This window comes from Macaca fascicularis, chromosome 1 (assembly GCF_037993035.2).
Source record: "Macaca fascicularis isolate 582-1 chromosome 1, T2T-MFA8v1.1".
Classification (NCBI taxonomy): domain Eukaryota; kingdom Metazoa; phylum Chordata; class Mammalia; order Primates; family Cercopithecidae; genus Macaca; species Macaca fascicularis.
In genome coordinates, this window is record NC_088375.1 from 60625001 (window position 1) to 60642571 (window position 17571).

Genomic DNA, 17571 nt, shown 5'->3' on the forward strand with positions numbered 1-17571 from the left:
TGCTGCTGCCCGAGGTCCCTCTGAACCCCAGGGCCAACAGAAAGGAGATGACTTGGATTGTGTTGAGACCTTCAACACCCCAGCGAGGTACATGGCCATCCAGGCTGTGCTGTCCCTGTACGCCTCTGGTCACACCACTGGTATTATCATACACAGCCGAGACCCACACGGTGCCCGTCTATAAGGGCTATGCCTTCCCCCATGCCACCCTGCGTCTGGATGACTGGCACCTGACCAACCACTCCATGGAGATCTTCAGGGAGCCCAGCTACTGCTTCACCACCACAGCCAAACGGGAGATTGTGTGCACCATCAAGAAGCTGTGTAGTGCCGCCCTGGACTTTGCAGAGATGGCCACCACAGCGTCCTCCTCCTCCCTGGAGAAGATCTAGGAGCTGTCCAAGTGTTTCCAGCGTCTGAAGGCACTGCTCCAGCCCTCCTTCCTGGGTATGGAATCTTGCGGCATCCACCAGGCCGCCTTCAACTCCATAAAGTGTGATGTGCACATCCGCAAGGACCTGTATGCCAACGTGGTGCTGTCTGGTGACACCCCCATGTACCTGGGCATCACCTACAAGATGCAGAAGACCACCACCCTGGTGCCTAGCTCCAAGATCATCACCTCCCCTGAGTGCAAGTCCTTGTGTGGACTGGCAGCTCCATCCTGGCCGCCCTGGCCACCTTCCAGCAGATGTGGATCATCAAGCAGGATTAGGATGAGTCAAGCCCCTCCATCACCCACTGCAAATGCTCCCAAATGGACTGCAAGCAGACACGTATCATGTGCTTCATGGATTAATGTAGAAGTATAAATTTGCCCCTGGCAAATGCATACACCTCATGCCAGCCTCAAGAAACCAGAATAAGCCTTTGAAAATAAACTGGTCCTTGAAGCTTGTATATCAGCACCAGATTGTAGAACTTGTTGCTGATTTTGACTTTGTCAACTGTTCCCTTGGTATTTAACACCCTGTACATATCTTTGATTTATACCCTTAGTACATGTGGCTCAGTAACTTCATGGCTGACATGAGGACATGCTTGTGGTAGGGAAGTTTGTGAGTTGGTGAGTCTGTGTGACCTGCAGTCTCCTTATGTCTGCAGGTACTAATGTGTCAGAGCTCAGTGTTCCAGGGTTTTTCTTTATTCTTTTCTGAGATGGAGTTTCGCTGGAGTGCAATGGTGCAATCTCAGCTCACTGCAACCTCTGCCTCCTAGGTTCAAGCTATTCTCCTGCATCAGCCTCCCAAGTAGCTGGGATTACAGGCATGCACCACCACACCCAGCTAATTTTGTGTTTTTAGTAGAGACAGGGTTTTTCCATGTTGGTCAGGCTAGTCTCAAACTCCCAACCTCAGGTGAGCCACTGTGCCCAGCCATTCCAGGATTTTTCTAGAGCCTGGCAAGAGCTCCTGAACCAGTTTCATTTCTGTCTTGCTGGTCTATTAGTGTTAAGTCTTGAGCTAGAAGTGGTTTGCATTTACACCTGTAAATTTATTCATTCTTTTAATTTATGTAAGTTTTTTGTACATAATTCTCAATTTTTAAAGAGATGACCACAAATTTTGGTTTTCCATTGTTATTTGTGTAAGGAAAAATAAAGTGCTGCAGTAAACCAAAAAATAAATATAATTTCCTCTAACCTTTAGCTCCATTTTGAAAAATCTGCATGAACTTCTTTAAATTAGTCCCATTAAAATGATAACAGTATTCAGCAGAGTTTATTTTAAATTCTCTTTAAAGGCCGGGCGCGGTGGCTCACGCCTGTATTCCCAGCACTTTGGGAGGCCGAGGCGGGTGGGTCATGAGGTCAGGAGGTCGAGACCATCCTGGCTAACATGGTGAAACCCCGTCTCTACTAAAAATGCAAAACACTAGCCAGGCGTGGTAGTGGGCGCCTGTAGTCCCAGCTACTCAGGAGGCTGAGGCAGGAGAATGGCGTGAACCCATGAGGCGGAGCTTGCACTGAGCCGAGATGGTGCCACTGCACTCCAGCCTGGGTGACAGAGCGAGACTCCGTCTCAAAAAAAAAAAAAAAAAAAAAAAAATCTCTTTAAAACTATTTACTGAACTATTATAACTTTGTCAGACACAAGCCACGCACCAAGGGCAAATAGGATATTTATTCTGAGTCCTTATGCTTATGAAATGTATCGTCCTTAGAAGTGAGGAAGTAGAGTCAGGCGTTTAATTTTTAAATATGTATACATTTAGGAGATAATGGAAATGAAATGCTATCTGATTTTGAAGGGAAGAACTGATGTTTAGAAAAGTGGGCTTTGTATAGAACCACTACTTACATTCTTTTAAAAATCTTACTGTCGCCAGGCACAGTGGCTCACACCTGTAATCCCAGCATTTTGGGAGGTTGACAGGAGGATCACTTGAGGCCAGGAGTTCCAGACCAGCCTGGGGAACACAGTGAGACCCCATCTCTTAAAAAAAAAAAAAAAATAGCCGGGCATGGTAGCATGCACCTGTAGTCCCAGCTACTCATGAGGCTAAGAGGCAGGAGGATCATTTGAGCCTGGGAGTTCAAGCTTGCAGTGAGCCACAATCATGCCATTGCGCTCCAGCCTCGGTGACAGAGGCCCTGTCCTCCCAAAAATAAAAACCTTATTGTGAAAATATATGTTCAGAAAAGTGCACAGATGTACAGCTCAATTTATTACATAGCAACTATCAAGATTTTTAAATATAGAATATTACCAGCATTGCAGAAGCTCTCCTCATACCCCCTCCAAATCATTACTCCTACCTTTATCATAAATCAAGTGTCCATATATATGCATAGGTCTGCTTCTGAGCTCTTTTGTTCCATTAGTCTATTTGTCTATCCTTGTGACAAGCTACACTGTCTGTCCAATAGAATAATTCTCCCACCTTGTTCTTCTCCATGACTGTCTCGGCTACTCCTGGTCCTCTGCATTTTCATTTAACTCTTACAATCAGTTTGTTGAATTTCACACACATAAACTTGTTGAGTTTTTGACTGGGATTTACTGAATTTATATATCAGTTTGAAGTTGAGATTGTTAACAATATTAGGAGGTAACAAACTTTTTTCTTAAAGGGTTAGATAAGTATTCTAAGCTCTGTGGGCTGAGGCAGAATTGGAGATATTATATATTTATATAACCATTTACAAAACATAAAAACTGGCCAGGTGCGGTGGCTCACACCTGTAATTCCAGCACTTCGGGAGTCCAAGGTGGGAGGATCGCTTGAGCCCAGGAATTTGAGGCCAGCCTGGGCAACATGGCAAAACCCTGTCTCTACCAAAAATAAAATTAGCCGGGTGCACTGGCACGTGCCCGTGTTCCTAGCTACTCAGGAGGCTGGGGTGGGAAGCTCACCTGAGCCTGGGAGGCTGAAGCTGCAGTGATCTGTGATTGTGCCATTGTACTCCAGGCTAGGCAACAGAGTAAGACCGTCTTAAAAAAAAGTAAAAACTATTTTTAGCTTGAAAGTTTCTGAGCCTCAATAGGTACTGGCTGAATGAATTTGGCCTGTGGGCTGTAGTCTCCTGGCCTCATGAATTTCTTTTACTTTCTCTTAGTAATGTCATATAAGGTTTTGTGTTGTGGTCTTACACATCTACTGTTAGTTAACTATCTAGCCCCTAATTTTCTAGTTCTCTCCTCAGTTGTGCCTAAGCTGCTGTTAAAACGTTCCAGTGAACTTGAAATTAACAGGCGGGCTCACTCTTGCCCTGGCTTGAGTATAGTGTCATCATCATAGCTCACTGAAGCTTCTAACTCCTGGGCTCAAGTGATCCTCCCACCTCACCCTCGAAACCAGCTGGGACTACAGGCAGGTGCCGCCACACCCAGCTATTTTATTTATTTATTTGTAGAGACAGACTCTCACTATGTTGCCCCTGCTGGTTCCACTGTATTCTTTCTTTTTTTGCGATGGAATCTCTCCCTGTCCCAGGCTGGAGTACAGTGGCGCAATCTCAGTTCACTGCAACCTCTGCTTCCTGGGTTCAAGTGATTCTCCCACCTCAGCCTTCTGAGTAGCTGGGATTACAGGCGTGCGCCACCATACCTGGCTAATTTTTGTATTTTTAGTAGAGACAGGGTTTCACCACGTTGGCTAGGCTGGTCTTGAATTCCTGAACTCGTGATCCGCTGGCCTTGGCCTCCCAAAGTGCTGGGATTACAGGCGTGAACTACCACGACTGGCCAAGTTTCCACTGTATTCTTAATTTTGATTATTGGATTCTTACAAATTCTAGAATTCACTTTAGAAAAAAAAGCATGTCCACGTAGCTGCTGAAATTCAAACTGGTGTCTCTCCTTGAAGATGGTAAGCAGTTATTTTAGTCTCTTTGATAGCACCAATATCTCTAGCTACTATGGGCCTGCTATCTTGTCTCACATGCCTGCTTACATCTTGTTGTACTCAGGATATTGTATTAACAAAATTGTAGAAATAATCTGAAGTTTAGGATAATAATATCCTCTAGAGAGGGTTTTTGTTTGCTTATCCAAAGAGTTTGGGCAAACTACCACTCTGGGATCACCTTAATCTAATTTCAAAGATTAAGATCCATAATCAGAAGCTTGGCTGCAGTCCTGAGAGCCTGTTTCCTACACTGCCTCACCCTTATTCCTGGGGTGCAAAAGACTGAGGGCTTCAACCAAAAGTGAGGGATGGCCGGGCGCGGTGGCTCACGCCTGTAATCCCAGCACTTTGGGAGGCCGAGGCGGGCGGATCACAAGGTCAGGAGATCGAGACCATGGTGAAACCCCGTCTCTACTAAAAATACAAAAAAAAATTAGCCGGGCATGGTGGCGGGCACCTGTAGTCCCAGCTACTTGGGAGACTGAGGCAGGAGAATGACGTGAACCCAGGAGGCAGAGCTTGCAGTGAGCCGAGATCGCACCACTGCACTCCAGCCTGGGGGACAGAGCGAGACTCCATCTCAAAAAAAAAAAAAAAAGAAAAAGAAAAAAGAAAAAACACCAAAAGTGAGGGACACCACCAAGTCCATCCCCCTTTCACAGGCCCTGTCCCCTACTTCTGAAAGGCTGCTAAAATCACTGCTAAGCCTCTGATTCGCCTCCAAGTTTGGCAAATGCTCCCAGGAGAACGGTGGCCCATCACACCAAGCCCACCTCCCAGGGTTCCCATCTCCTCTGCCGTCCTCGTTTAGCAATTCTTCAAAGTCATGTTGGCTCTCCTGGTGCCTTCAAACCAAGATTCTGAAGTATTTTGTCCAGCCTTTCTAGTTAACCAGTGAGCTGGTCAGTCCAAAGGACCTATCCACCATTACCAGAAGCAGAAGTCCTCATAGCTACTTAGTTACATGTGCAGCCTCATATACAATTTGTGAAATGTTGGTGCACCATTGCCCATCTTTCTTTTTTTTTTTTTTTGAGACGGAGTCTCGCTCTGTCGCCCAGGCTGGAGTGCAGTGGCCGGGTCTCAGCTCACTGCAAGCTCCGCCTCCCGGGTTCCAAGCTCCGCCTCCCGGGTTCACGCCATTCTCCTGCCTCAGCCTCCGGAGTAGCTGGGACTACAGGCGCCCGCCACCTCGCCCGGCTAGTTTTTTGTATTTTTAGTAGAGACGGGGTTTCACCATGTTAGCCAGGATGGTCTCGATCTCCTGACCTTGTGATCCGCCCGTCTCGGCCTCCCAAAGTGCTGGGATTACAGGCTTGAGCCACCGCGCCCGGCCGCCCATCTTTCATTCTGTGTTTTTGTAAAACAACAGATGCTTATGTGGAAACAATCAGACCTTCGCAAAATCAACTGCTCTCCCCAATAGAAAACAGAAGTTTCTATACTAGGAGTAGAAAGCACAGGTTGCCTCTATCTACCTACAGCAAATAGCAGCTGATTCACAAGTATGCACTGAGAGCCTACTATGTGTGAGGGAAATGAAGAAATGACATTGGCATTTTATAGGAGACTAGATAATCAGTTGGCTGACCTTAAGCTAAACCCCAAGGTTCAGGTTTCAGCTCTCCTCTGTTTTTTCAATTTATATATTCTTTCCAAGGACATGCAGAAATCTAATTTCCATTGCTTAAATGCCTTTATTTCTTTCAGATCAAACTGAAAAGGCAGAATAGCAACTTGGTAGTTTTGGCTACTAGGGCAACATTTGGCAGTTTTCAAAAAAGGAAACAGAAATGACCGATACGTACATAAAAGTTTCACTAAAAATAAAATAAATACAAATTAAAACAATGAAATACTATGGTTTCCTATTCAAGTCGCTATATATATATGTGTGTGTGTGTATATATATATATATGTATGTATTTGTGGTTGTTGTTTGAGACAGGGTCTCACTCTGTTGCCCAGGCTGGAGTGCAGTGGTGTGATCTTGGCTTACTGCAGCCACCATCTCTGGGGCTCAAGTGATCTTCCCACCTTAGCATCCCAAGGAGCAGGGACTACAGGTATACACCACCATGCCCAGGTAATTTTGTTCATTTTTTAAATAGAGATGGGGTCTCACTATGTTGCCCAAGCTAGTCTCAAACTCATTTAAAATATGCTTAGCTTAGGTTCTGGCTTGTGATGTGAGGGGCCATGTGCCTCTAGAGGCATCTACTTGGGTTATGCTCCTGACTTGAGTGGATAACTTTGTTTTTCTTTAGATGCCATAACAATGGACATGTGACCGTTTGTTGGAAAAACACAGTTCTCTCAATTGCTTGCTTACTGAAGCTCATTCAGGCTGATTGGAGGAGGAAGCCACCTTTCCAGGGGAGTAGGTTGGTTGCAAAAGTGTGCCCAAGGCCAGCTTTCACTGCAGCGGGGGAGCCCTTAGAAAGTCTGGGGGTAAGGGAAGGAGGAAGCAACTAGAAAACAACGGAAGAGACTTCAGATGGTAAGGTTTCTATTTAGTACTTATTTCAAGTTTAGGCCTCCTGAATGGTAGAGGTGGTGACAGGAAGATACCTGAAACCTTGGTTATATAATAAACTTCCTTCTATGACGGTGAGTCATTTCAGAATAGAAATGATGGAATAATTGGAAATCAAGTTGAAGGCTTAAACAAGTCTGCTGATATCAAACTGTTGGAGCAGCCCCGGAGCTATGGAAATAGAGGCATCTGGATGGAAGTTTGTATCCTGGGTTGGCACAGAGATTCCAGTTGAACCAAAACTCCATGAGGACCATGCCTAGTAGGTTCAGTAAATGATACTATCCATTAAAGAAGTTCTTGCCTGTGAACAAAGGCAGAAAGTTACCCGTCCAGATAAAGCGAATTATAAACTTGTGTGTAATCTGGCAAAGGCCTAACCCTCATATCCTACACCCTCCACTCTCATTCCAAGAGAGCCTGGGTAAACAGCCAGGGCTGGGTTTTCCTCTGGCTGCCAGATGGGGTTAAAAATCTGCTTCTCACCTTCTAGGCTGTAGCAGTGGGGAGTTAATATAAAAAGAAACCGTAAGATTTCAAAGGAAGAGGGACCACACCCATCTTCACAATAAAATGTCATTCTCAATCTAGAGCAGAGGCGCTCAAACATGGTACTGGAGATGCATCCCAAGTAATGTTTCTGGTTAGTGGTTTAAATACTGAGTTTTGTAAATGCTTTACTTTTAGTTTGATTAAATTACTGTAGATCACAAGGGTAGCTATACAACAAAGTCACTCTCAGATATTTGTATGCCTTCTTGAATGAGAAAAAGGCAGACTTTCAACTATTAGTACATAAGCATCTTTTGTTACGTGTCGTCATAGCTAAACGGTTGAATACTGCTCTTCTAGAGCAAGAAAAAGAGGGAGCCCCTGGGCAAAACAGAGCCTAGGCAGAATGCGAGGGAAGAGATGAGATTTGTGGAGGTAAGCAGTGTCCCAAAACTGGGGGAAAAAGGAGCTTAGGAAATGTGACGCAAAGTGAACTAGGCAGGAGGCATGTACGGGAGGCTTTAGGAAGCAGGATTAACCCTCTGCATGTTCAAGTGGACATGCTGGTACTCAGTATTTATATTAGCACAGAGAAGAAGGCAGCAGAACAGTTAGACCATATTAAAGGCCAGTTCTTGTGGGGAGCAGGTTTATCTTTGGAGGTGGAACTGGGTACCCTTCCCCTCAGTTACTCATGGGAAACTCGTTCCAAGGCCACATAGAAACTGTTCTTGTCATCTAGGCAATGCCAACCAATTGGTCCAATTTCACAGTCTGCGCAGACCAGAAACTTGATGTTGCCCACGTCCTTGGTGAAGCCCACATTCTCAAAAATGAACATGTCCTCAACCAGCCAGTGTTCCTGGAGGAGATCACCATCAGGATTGCTGCCGTCAGACAGAGCTGGCTTCTTTCTCATGGAGGGAAGGAAAAGCTGCAGTGGGAGAGAACATAAAGAATGCAGAAGTTGAACTGGCCCAGTTCCATCAACACCCCCATTCTAGGTACACTTCACATTGCTCCTTAGCAGGAATGACAAACTAAAAAAGAGAAGCCGTCTCGTTAAGCTGTAGACGATAATGCTGGGTGGCTCTTCTTTGCCTCTGGTCTCTGCCCTGATTCTTTTTTTTTTCTTTTTTGAGACAGATTATCCCACTGTCACCTAGGCTGGAGTGCAGTGGCGTGATCTCAGCTCACTGCAACCTCCGCCTCCCGGGTTCACGCCATTCTTCTGCCTCAGCCTCCCGACTAGCTGGGACCACAGGCGCCCACCACCAAGTCCGGCTAATTTTTTGTATTTTTTTTAGTAGACATGGGGTTTCACTGTTAGCCAGGATGGTCTCGATCTCCTGATCTCGTGACCTGCTTGCCTCGGCCTCCCAAAGTGCTGGGATTATAGGCGTGAACCTGATTCTTAAGAGAAATGAAAGACGGGCACCAGCTGGGTGGTCTGGGAACTCGGTCTCACTGCTGTCCTCAACATGGGCCCCACATGGTCCTAGTTTCCCTGGCTCATTATGCTTCAGACACACTGGCTTTCTTGCCTTCCTCAAACAGCATTAGTCTGTTCTGCCCTCAGATCTTGGCATGGCTAGCTGCTCCTCGGCAGTCAGCTCAAATGTAGCCTTCTTAGGAGGTCTTATCTAACCAAACAACCTGAATTAGCTTTACTTACTGCTCACCATATATATTTTTTAAATAGCTTGAGGTAAAACTGACATATGAACTGCACATATTTTAAATGCACATCAGCCTGGGCAACATAATGAGACCTAGTCTGTACAAAAAGCAATTTGAAAAAATTAGCCAGGGCTGGGCGCAGTGGTACATGCCTGTAATCCCAGCACTTTGGGAGGCTGAAGCAGGAGGATCGGCTGAGCTCAGGAGTTCAAGACCAGCCTAGGCAACGTAGTGAGACCCCTATCTCTACAAAAAACACAAAAATTAGTTGGCTGTGGTGGTGCACACCTGTAGTCCCAGCTACTCACAGGGCTGAGGCAAGAGAATCGCTTGAGCCCAGGAGGTTGTTGAGGCTGCAGTGAGCTGAGATTGCACCACTGCTCTCCAGACTGGGCAACAGAGTGAGACTGTCTCAAAAAAAAAAAAAAATTAGCTGGGCATGGTGGCAAGTGTCTGTAGTCCCAGCTACTCAGGAGGCTGAGGTGGGAGGCCCACTTGAGCTGGGGAGATTGAGATTGCAGTGAGCCACGATCATGCCACTGTACTCCAACCTGGGTGACAGAGTGAGATCCTGTCTCAAAAAGTAATAAAGTAAAACGCACAGTTTATTTCACTTTAGCACATGTATACCAGTGAAACCATTATCATAATCAAGATAATGAACACATTCATTTCCCCTGGAAGTCTCTTCATCATGCCACTCCTACTTGTTTACTTATTGCTTATTTTCTGAAATTACTGTATTAATTTATTGGCTTATTTACCACGTGTCTACCTCCAATAGAATATCAGCTCCTGGAAAGCAAGGAGCTTACCTTGTTCATTACTCGATCTCTAGTGCTTAGAATAGCAACTGGTATACAGCAGGATCTCAATGATTTGTTAAGAGAACGAGCATAGAATATCTAGCTTTGATCTATTCCATCACTGTTAGGGATATACTAGATTTATGTTATAAAAAGGAAAATCTAGTTCTACAATTTGGAATTATCAGCTCTAGGATGCTTGTACCCTCCAACCTATATGACTTCTCAATCATTAGGAGAAGGCCTCTGGCACACACAAAATTGCTTTAATTTCTTCCATATGGATAGTGTATATACTCTTAGCTGTCCCAGACTACTGCAAAATATCATGCCAGCCAAGTTTGCTACTCCTCTGCTCCTCATACGGCTGCTGTCATATCACTTATTTCCCATTTCCCACCCCATGATATACTTTTTTGGTTTTTTGTAATTAAAGACGGGGTTTCTCCACATTGCCCAGGCTGGGTTTGAACTCCTGGGCTCAAGCAATCCTCCAGCCTCAGTCTCCCAAGTAACTGGGGTTACAGTGCAAGCCACTGTGTAATACTGCTACTCCACTCATTCTTTATGCCTCATGTTCAAGGTGTCCTTAACACTTTGTTCTACCTTAAACAAAAACAGGAACAAGTAGAGGCAAAGAGAGTTAGGAATCAAAATTAAGGAACCGGGAAACCTGAATTCTGGTCTCATCTGTAACTTTCTGTGGGCCTCAATTTTCCTATATATATTTCTGTCTTATCCCCTCTACTGTAGGAATGAAATCTCACACATCTTCACATAGACGGAGTAAACTTCAGTGGACTAGTTAAGACATCTAACCAATCAACCAAGAATTTGATGTGTCCAACAAAACAAAAGGAAAACTGACTAAAGCATGAGTGTTCAGGAGGTGCCCAACAAAAGACCACCACCTTCCCTCTCTCAGTTCCCACTTGTGGCACAAAGCGTCACCTGTCCAGTTGTCTCTCCTTTGATCTGTAATTTAAAGGTACTACCATAATTAACAATCCATTCAAGACATCATATTGGGTCCTGTTTGCTCTATTCCTCAACATTCCCATTTCAACTTAGACCCTCTCAGTCAGGCCCACAAGAGTATATCCATATATATGCATATGTATGTGCATCTCTGCCTGGATCTCAACCTATTTACTGCAATGCCAAGGACAACTGCTAGGGCCAGGAGACAGCTATAACACCTGGCATATAATGAGGCTTTCTGGATAGGCTACTGGGAGTGGCAACAAAAAAATTAGTGATTTGAGGCAAACTCAACTTGGTGTGAAGTTGCCAGTGAGATCCCTAACCAGATGGGTTACCTTTGTTCTGTCAGGACCCCAGCGAATCCTGGACAGCCTCTTTAGAAACAGACTGAACACCACAACTCAGTGAGACTGCTGATATACTACTAACAGCACCCTTTTAAAAACAAAATACTACCTTTCTCATTGTAAAAATACATTTTCATTATAGAAAACTTGGCAAGCATGCTATAATATAGATGAGAATAAAAACTGTTACAATACAGAGTACACTTCTGTTAACTTTTTCGTAATTTTTCCCCTTCTGGGAGTTACTTGTGGTGGTTTCAAAACACATCCGAAAATTCTCTGATAATCCTTCCACCTAGAGTGGAGTCCATACCCCTCTCCTTTGGTCTGGGCAGGCCATGGTGATTGCTTGATGAATGTATGTGGTGGTAGTGACAGGCTGGTTAGAAAATGGCATGCAACTTTTGCCATTTCTCATGGGACACTTGTGCTGGGAGCCTTCAGTCACTGTGTCGTAGGTCCGGCTATCCTGAGGGTGCCATGTAGAGATCAGGCTGGGGGGGGGGTCCATGTAGGGACAGAGGTGGCCCCAAATCCTGTTCCAGTGCTCAGGTGTGTGAGCCCTCCCAGCCCACAGGCAGACGCGTGACGGAATGACCTTTCTGACTGCCATCACATCAGAGACCCCCAGTGAGAACTGCCTGGCTAAACCCAGTCGAACCCTAAATTCCTGAGCAAAATATATCACTGTTTGGGTTGGGCACAGTGGCTCACACCTGTAATCCCAGCACTTTGGGAGGCCAAGGTGGCCGGATCATCTGAGGTCAGGAGTTCAAGACCAGCCTGGCCAACATGGTGAAACCCCCATCTCTATTAAAAAATGCAAAACATTAGCTGGGCATGGTGGGGGCACCTGTAATCCCAGCTACTTGGGAGGCTGAGGCTGGAGAATTGCTTGAACCCGGGAGACAGAGATTAGGTGAGCAGAGATCGTGCCACTGCACTCCAGCCTTTTTTTTGTTTTTTTGTTTTGTTTGAGACGGAGTAAGACAGCATCCCTGGCTTCTACCCACTAGATGCCAGTAGCACACCTCCCTCATTCTGACAACCAAAAATGTCTCCAGATATTGCTAAATGTCCTCTGGAGAGTGTGGGAGGAATCGAGAAACATACTGCTTTAGACTAAAGTACTCTGGAACGTAAGATACAGTAAGTGCTAGGCCCTGGATCACCTCAAAGGTAGGACTGGCAGTCTAGTTCTCCAATTGTTCCCATCTGCAGGCTACTAGGCTATTCCACTGTGTGGAGTGAGAGAGAAAGCTGTAGGCCACCTCTAACCAGACTCCGTACATACCTTTCTCCAGGCTTAAGGGCTGAGAGTGCTCCTTTAACACCTGCGGAGATGATTAACAGCCCTGCTGTAATTGCCCTAATGGTGGTTTATCTGCAATATGTCACAGTGATGACAAAAAAAAGAGCTACCCCAAACCTTTACGGGGTTTACCCCAAAGCTTTAGTTAAGGAGCTCGGCATCTCAGAAGCTGCCTGTTCTAAGGATGGAACTGTTTTTCCCCACCTTAAAATGTGTGACACAGAGCAGGGAAAGGACTAATAAATAACTGGTTAGAATCTTCCATGAAATTTTCTACTTTCTATTTACATCACGTCCTAGAAGTTATATTTTTGCTGAAATTAGTATTTGAGAAAAGAAAGGAGAAAACAATTAGGACTGAGAGTAAGGAGAACACTGGGTTGGATTACAGCTGAGTTGTTCGAGTCCGGAAAAAGGGATAGGATTCTTCCAACAATTCTTTCTCAAGAAATAGGAAATTTCCAGAAATACTAAAGCCATTGTTAAAAAACACAACAACAAAAAAACACCTTTTTGAGTTTTTAAAAGAGGGAAAACATTTTAAAACACACAAAATGCATTAAAGAAAATTCTTAGGCCTCTTTCTAGAATAGGGGCCACTGTGTTAGTTGAGAAACAAAAATAAATGTAACATATATAATTTAATTTGCTCACACAGTTTTTGGCAGATCAGTTTAAAATAGTATCAAACAAGAATTAAGAATTTTGGCTGGTTGGAAGCTGCAGTGAGCCATACTTGTGACGGAGCACAACAGGGAATGGGGAGGGAAGAGGAGGGGAGGAGGGAAGAGGAGGGGAGAAGAGAAGGGGAGAAAGGAAGGGGGGAATGGAGGGGAGGGCAAGGGAGAGGACGGGAGGGGAGGGGGAGGGGAAGGGAGGGCAGGGCAGAAGGTAGGTCCTGTGGGGCGCAGCAGCTCACCTGGCCTACATGCTGAAACCCCATCTCTACTAAAAACACAAAAATTAGCTGGGCATGGTGGCATGCACCTGTAATCCCAGCTACTTGGGAAGCTGAGGTAGGACAATCACTTGAACCCGGGAGGCAGAGGTTGCAGTGAGCTGAGATCGTGCCACTACACTCCAGCCTAGACAAGAGTGAGACTCCTCTCAAAAACAAAACAAAACAAAACAAAACAAAACAAAACAAAACAAAACAAAAGAAAGATCCTGGCCAGGCCCGGTGGCTCATACTTGTAATCCCACCACTTTGGGAGGCCAAGATGGATGAATCACTTGAGCCCAGGAGTTGGAGACCAATACAGTGAGTGCGTCTATGTTTTTTCTGTTTTTTTTTTTTTTTTTTTTTGGTGGTTGTTGTTGTTTTGTTTTTTGAGATGGACTCTTGCTCTGTCACCCAGGCTGGAGTGCAGTGGTGCAATCTTGGCCTACTGCAACCTCTGCCTCCTGGGTTCAAGCGATTCTTGTGCCTCAGCCTCCCGAGTAGCTGGGATTACAGGTGCCCACCAACACGCCCAGATAATTTTTGTATTTTTAGTAGAGCTGGGATTTCACCATGTCCGCCAAGCCAGTGTTGAACTCCTGACTTCAAGTGATCCGCCCAACTCAGCTTCCCAAAGAGCTGGGATTACAGGCGTGGGCTATGTTTTTTGTTTTTTTTTTTTTTAAGAAAAAAAAATGAAGAATTTTAAAACAAACTATAAACTCCATTTAGAAGTCTCTTAATTTATGTCCGTTGATAAATTTAGACAAAACCTTGCCATGGAAAAGATGGGAATTAACCTATACATACTACATACTAGGCACAGTGCTAAGTGCTTTTATATAAATTCTTCCATCTATCATCATCTTCATTTTACAACAAGCTTGTCCAACCCGCGGCCGGCATACGGCTCAGAACGGCTTTGAATGCGGCCAACACAAATTTGGAAACTTTCTTAAAACATCACGAGATTTTTTTTTTGCAATTATTTTTTTTAGCTCATCAGCTATCGTTAGTATATTTTGTGTGGCCCAAGACAAACCTTCCAATATGGCTCAGGGAAGCCAAAAGACTGCACACCCCTCTTTTACACAATAAGCAACCTGCATCTTATGGAGGTTAACTTTTTTTTTTTTTTTTTGAGATGGAGTCTCTCTCTGTCGCCCAGGCTGGAGTGCAGTGACTCAATCTCGGCTCCCAGGTTCAAGCGATTCTCCTGCCTCAGCCTCCCGAGTAGCTGGGATTCCAGGCGTGTGCCACCACGCCCAGCTAATTTTTGTATTTTTTTTAGTAGAGATGGGATTTTGCCATGTTGGTCAGGCTGGTCTCGCACTCCTGACCTCAGGTGTTCCGCCCGCCTAAGCCTCCCAAAGTGCTGGGATTACAGGCATGCCGCGCCCAGCCTAACTCTTTGAATGTTAATGAATGGTAAAGTCAGGACTCAATTCCATGTATGTTTTAATTCCAAGATCCATGTTCTTTCCATTGACTCCATAACCCTACTAACTTCGTAAAATTAATTGAGAACTCTACTCCCAAACCTTGGAAGCCTTAAAAGAACCCCGGGACCTCCACCAATCTCTAGATCAAAAGTCATCAAAATACCTACAAAACAACATAGATTCCTTTTTTTCCTCCTTTGATGGAAGGCTGTTTTGGAGGAATGGGTGCTTCTTGCTCTTCTACTAGACTTTACACTTCACGATCTGTTCAACCACATGGAATAATAAAATGGTCTGCATATTTTTAGAAATAATTTTGAATGATAGGATGTTCCTATGGTTGAAATAACATATTTGCACTTCAACACAGAGTTTACCGAAATAAAATTTTTTTTCAACGTTCTCACTTGCGATGATGGTGGTAGGAAGGATATTAAAATCCCTAAACTGACGGGAAATAGTTTTTCTTCGAAATTTACTTCCAGGACGTCAGGGATCTAAGCACTTCAAATATGATTCATCTGGAAAACCAGAGGCTTCCAGTGCCTCGGTAAAGTGGATTGGTTACCAGGGTTATTTTGCCGTGTCCCCTACACCAGTTGTTTCTGGGGCTCCTCTGTGGAGCAGACAGGTGCCTGTCATAAATAAGATGGTGAATTCAGGACTGGCGGGTGGAGTATGAAGTGGGACAGGAACCCGGCCACACTCGCGGTGAGCCGCGGCCGACAGGTACCTGCCGGGTCTCCTGCAAGCCGGCGGGAGCTCCGGAAGCCGGAATGGGGCGCCTCCCTTCCACGCGCCCGCGGAGCAGCGGCCCTGGACGGCGGCGGGGCGCACGGCCCGCGCTCGAAGCCGCTCCAGGGGCGAAGGGCCGGGTGGCCCAGGGAAGGGTTCCCGCGGCAAAAGACGCCGGGGCGGGACCACGTTCCCTCCCTCGCCTCTGGCGGCCCCAGGGGCGGAGCCTCGCCGAGCGGAGGCCCGAGGGGCGGGGCTTAAGGCCGCGCGAGGAGGGCGCGGTCTCCGGAAACTGAGGAGCCGGGGTTCAGATACTGCCCGCGGCAGCTCGTCCGGGAGACTGCGGGTGTAAACGGCCTCCAACCTGCCTCCCTACCTGTCGGCGAGAGAAGAGAGCGGTCCCTGGCTGCAGCACCCGGGAGCCGCAACGCTGGCACAGCACCGCCTTCCGGTTTCGGCCCTCGGCTGACACTAACTCGCTCAGCTGCTCCGCTGGTTCCATTGCCGCTACCGCCACAAGCTCCTCAGCCACGGCTGCGCAGGCGCTGTTTCTGCTGGCTCGTTCTTCACGGCGCTGGCGCGGCTTGGCGTGAAGCGGACGGTCACCACGTCTCTGCGCAGGCGCCCGCTTCCCCGCTCTGGATTCTACTGCGCAAGCGCCTTCATTCATTGCCTAACCTGAGTGGCTAGCTGTCGGCAGGCTTTGTGACAGGGACACTTCTTGGGACCAGTGACATATCTCCATACCCACCTGGCCACTGGGCTTCACTTAATATTAAAACCTGTTGACCTGTTTAGTTTTCTGAGATCTGAATTTAGTCTCCTGAATGGGGACATTATTGGAGGCAATGTGAAGGTAATCTGGGTCGGACTTCCCATCAAGTTTTAGCCACACTAGCTTCTTAAACTACTTAGAGGGGCATGTATCTTTTCGGTATTGGAAAAAGATGCATGGAAGCTTTAATTGCTGGTCTCTTCTACTCATTGTGACCATTTACTATGCGGCAAAATGTCAAAGCGCCTTTAGAAACTTACCACATCATCATCACAGTTTCCTTACGGAATCGGCACTCTTGTGCAGGAAATGAGAAAGGTAAAGATCAGAAAGGTTGCAGCACAACTCTAAAGCCGCTGCTCTTCATTAACTAGGATTGTCAGGAAGGCAAGATTATTTCAGACAGAATAGTATTATGTATGAACAAAGGTGAGAACAAATTTAGGAATGGTTAGTAGACCACTGTGGCTGATCCACATTACACCTGGGGAGAAGCGGTAGTAGAGGTAGGTAAGATCAGGAAGGTAGAGTGGACTCAGAGCTCCATGGATGTAATGTCATGCTAAGGAATTTAACATTAATAACATGAACAATTGGAATCTGTGGAATTTTAGGCCAGAAATAACTGTTCGATATTTACTGTCTGATGTTAAGTACTGTAATGATCCTATCTGTGCTTCAGAGAGACAACCTATGACTAAATGGAAAGAATAGATTGAAGAGAGGAAAAAGAGTAGAGGTAAGGATATCAGTGGCTATTACCTTGAGTCTAGCTGAGAAAGGCCCTGAAGCTAGCAGAGGGAACAAAGATATGGGAATGGACTCAGAACAATTAAAATTGTACAGAACTTAGAAACTAGCTGGATGTCTGTGTTGTGATGGGGGTGACACAAAGCAACTGCTGGTTTTCCTGGGTTAGATGACTAAGTAGCTGGTTGCCAATTATGGGAGCTTGAAAAAATAAGATGAACCACCAGATTAGGGGTATCTCTGTGTATATATGTGGGCACGTGAAAGTGTACGATTGTGGAAAGAGTGAAAAAGGAGCTCTAAGTTTTACATGTTGATCTTTCTGTAGAACATTCCATCGTAGCGTCAGTGTATGAACTACTTGTGAAGTTGGTCTGAAACTCATTAGCACTGAAGACAGCATGGGAGCCATCAGTCCTTCA

General features: G+C 45.7%; 1 protein-coding gene across 1 annotated transcript; it reads right to left on the minus strand.

Moving 5' to 3' along the window:
• Positions 1-6027: 6027 nt before the first annotated feature.
• RABIF (RAB interacting factor) lies at positions 6028-16164 on the minus strand. Its single transcript, XM_005540463.5, has 2 exons — positions 16001-16164; positions 6028-8312 (listed from the first exon to the last, which is right to left on the minus strand). The coding sequence occupies exons 1-2, from the start codon at positions 16124-16126 to the stop codon at positions 8067-8069; spliced, it is 372 nt and encodes a 123-aa protein (XP_005540520.3). The 5' UTR covers positions 16127-16164; the 3' UTR covers positions 6028-8066.
• Between the last annotated feature and the right edge of the window lie 1407 nt (positions 16165-17571).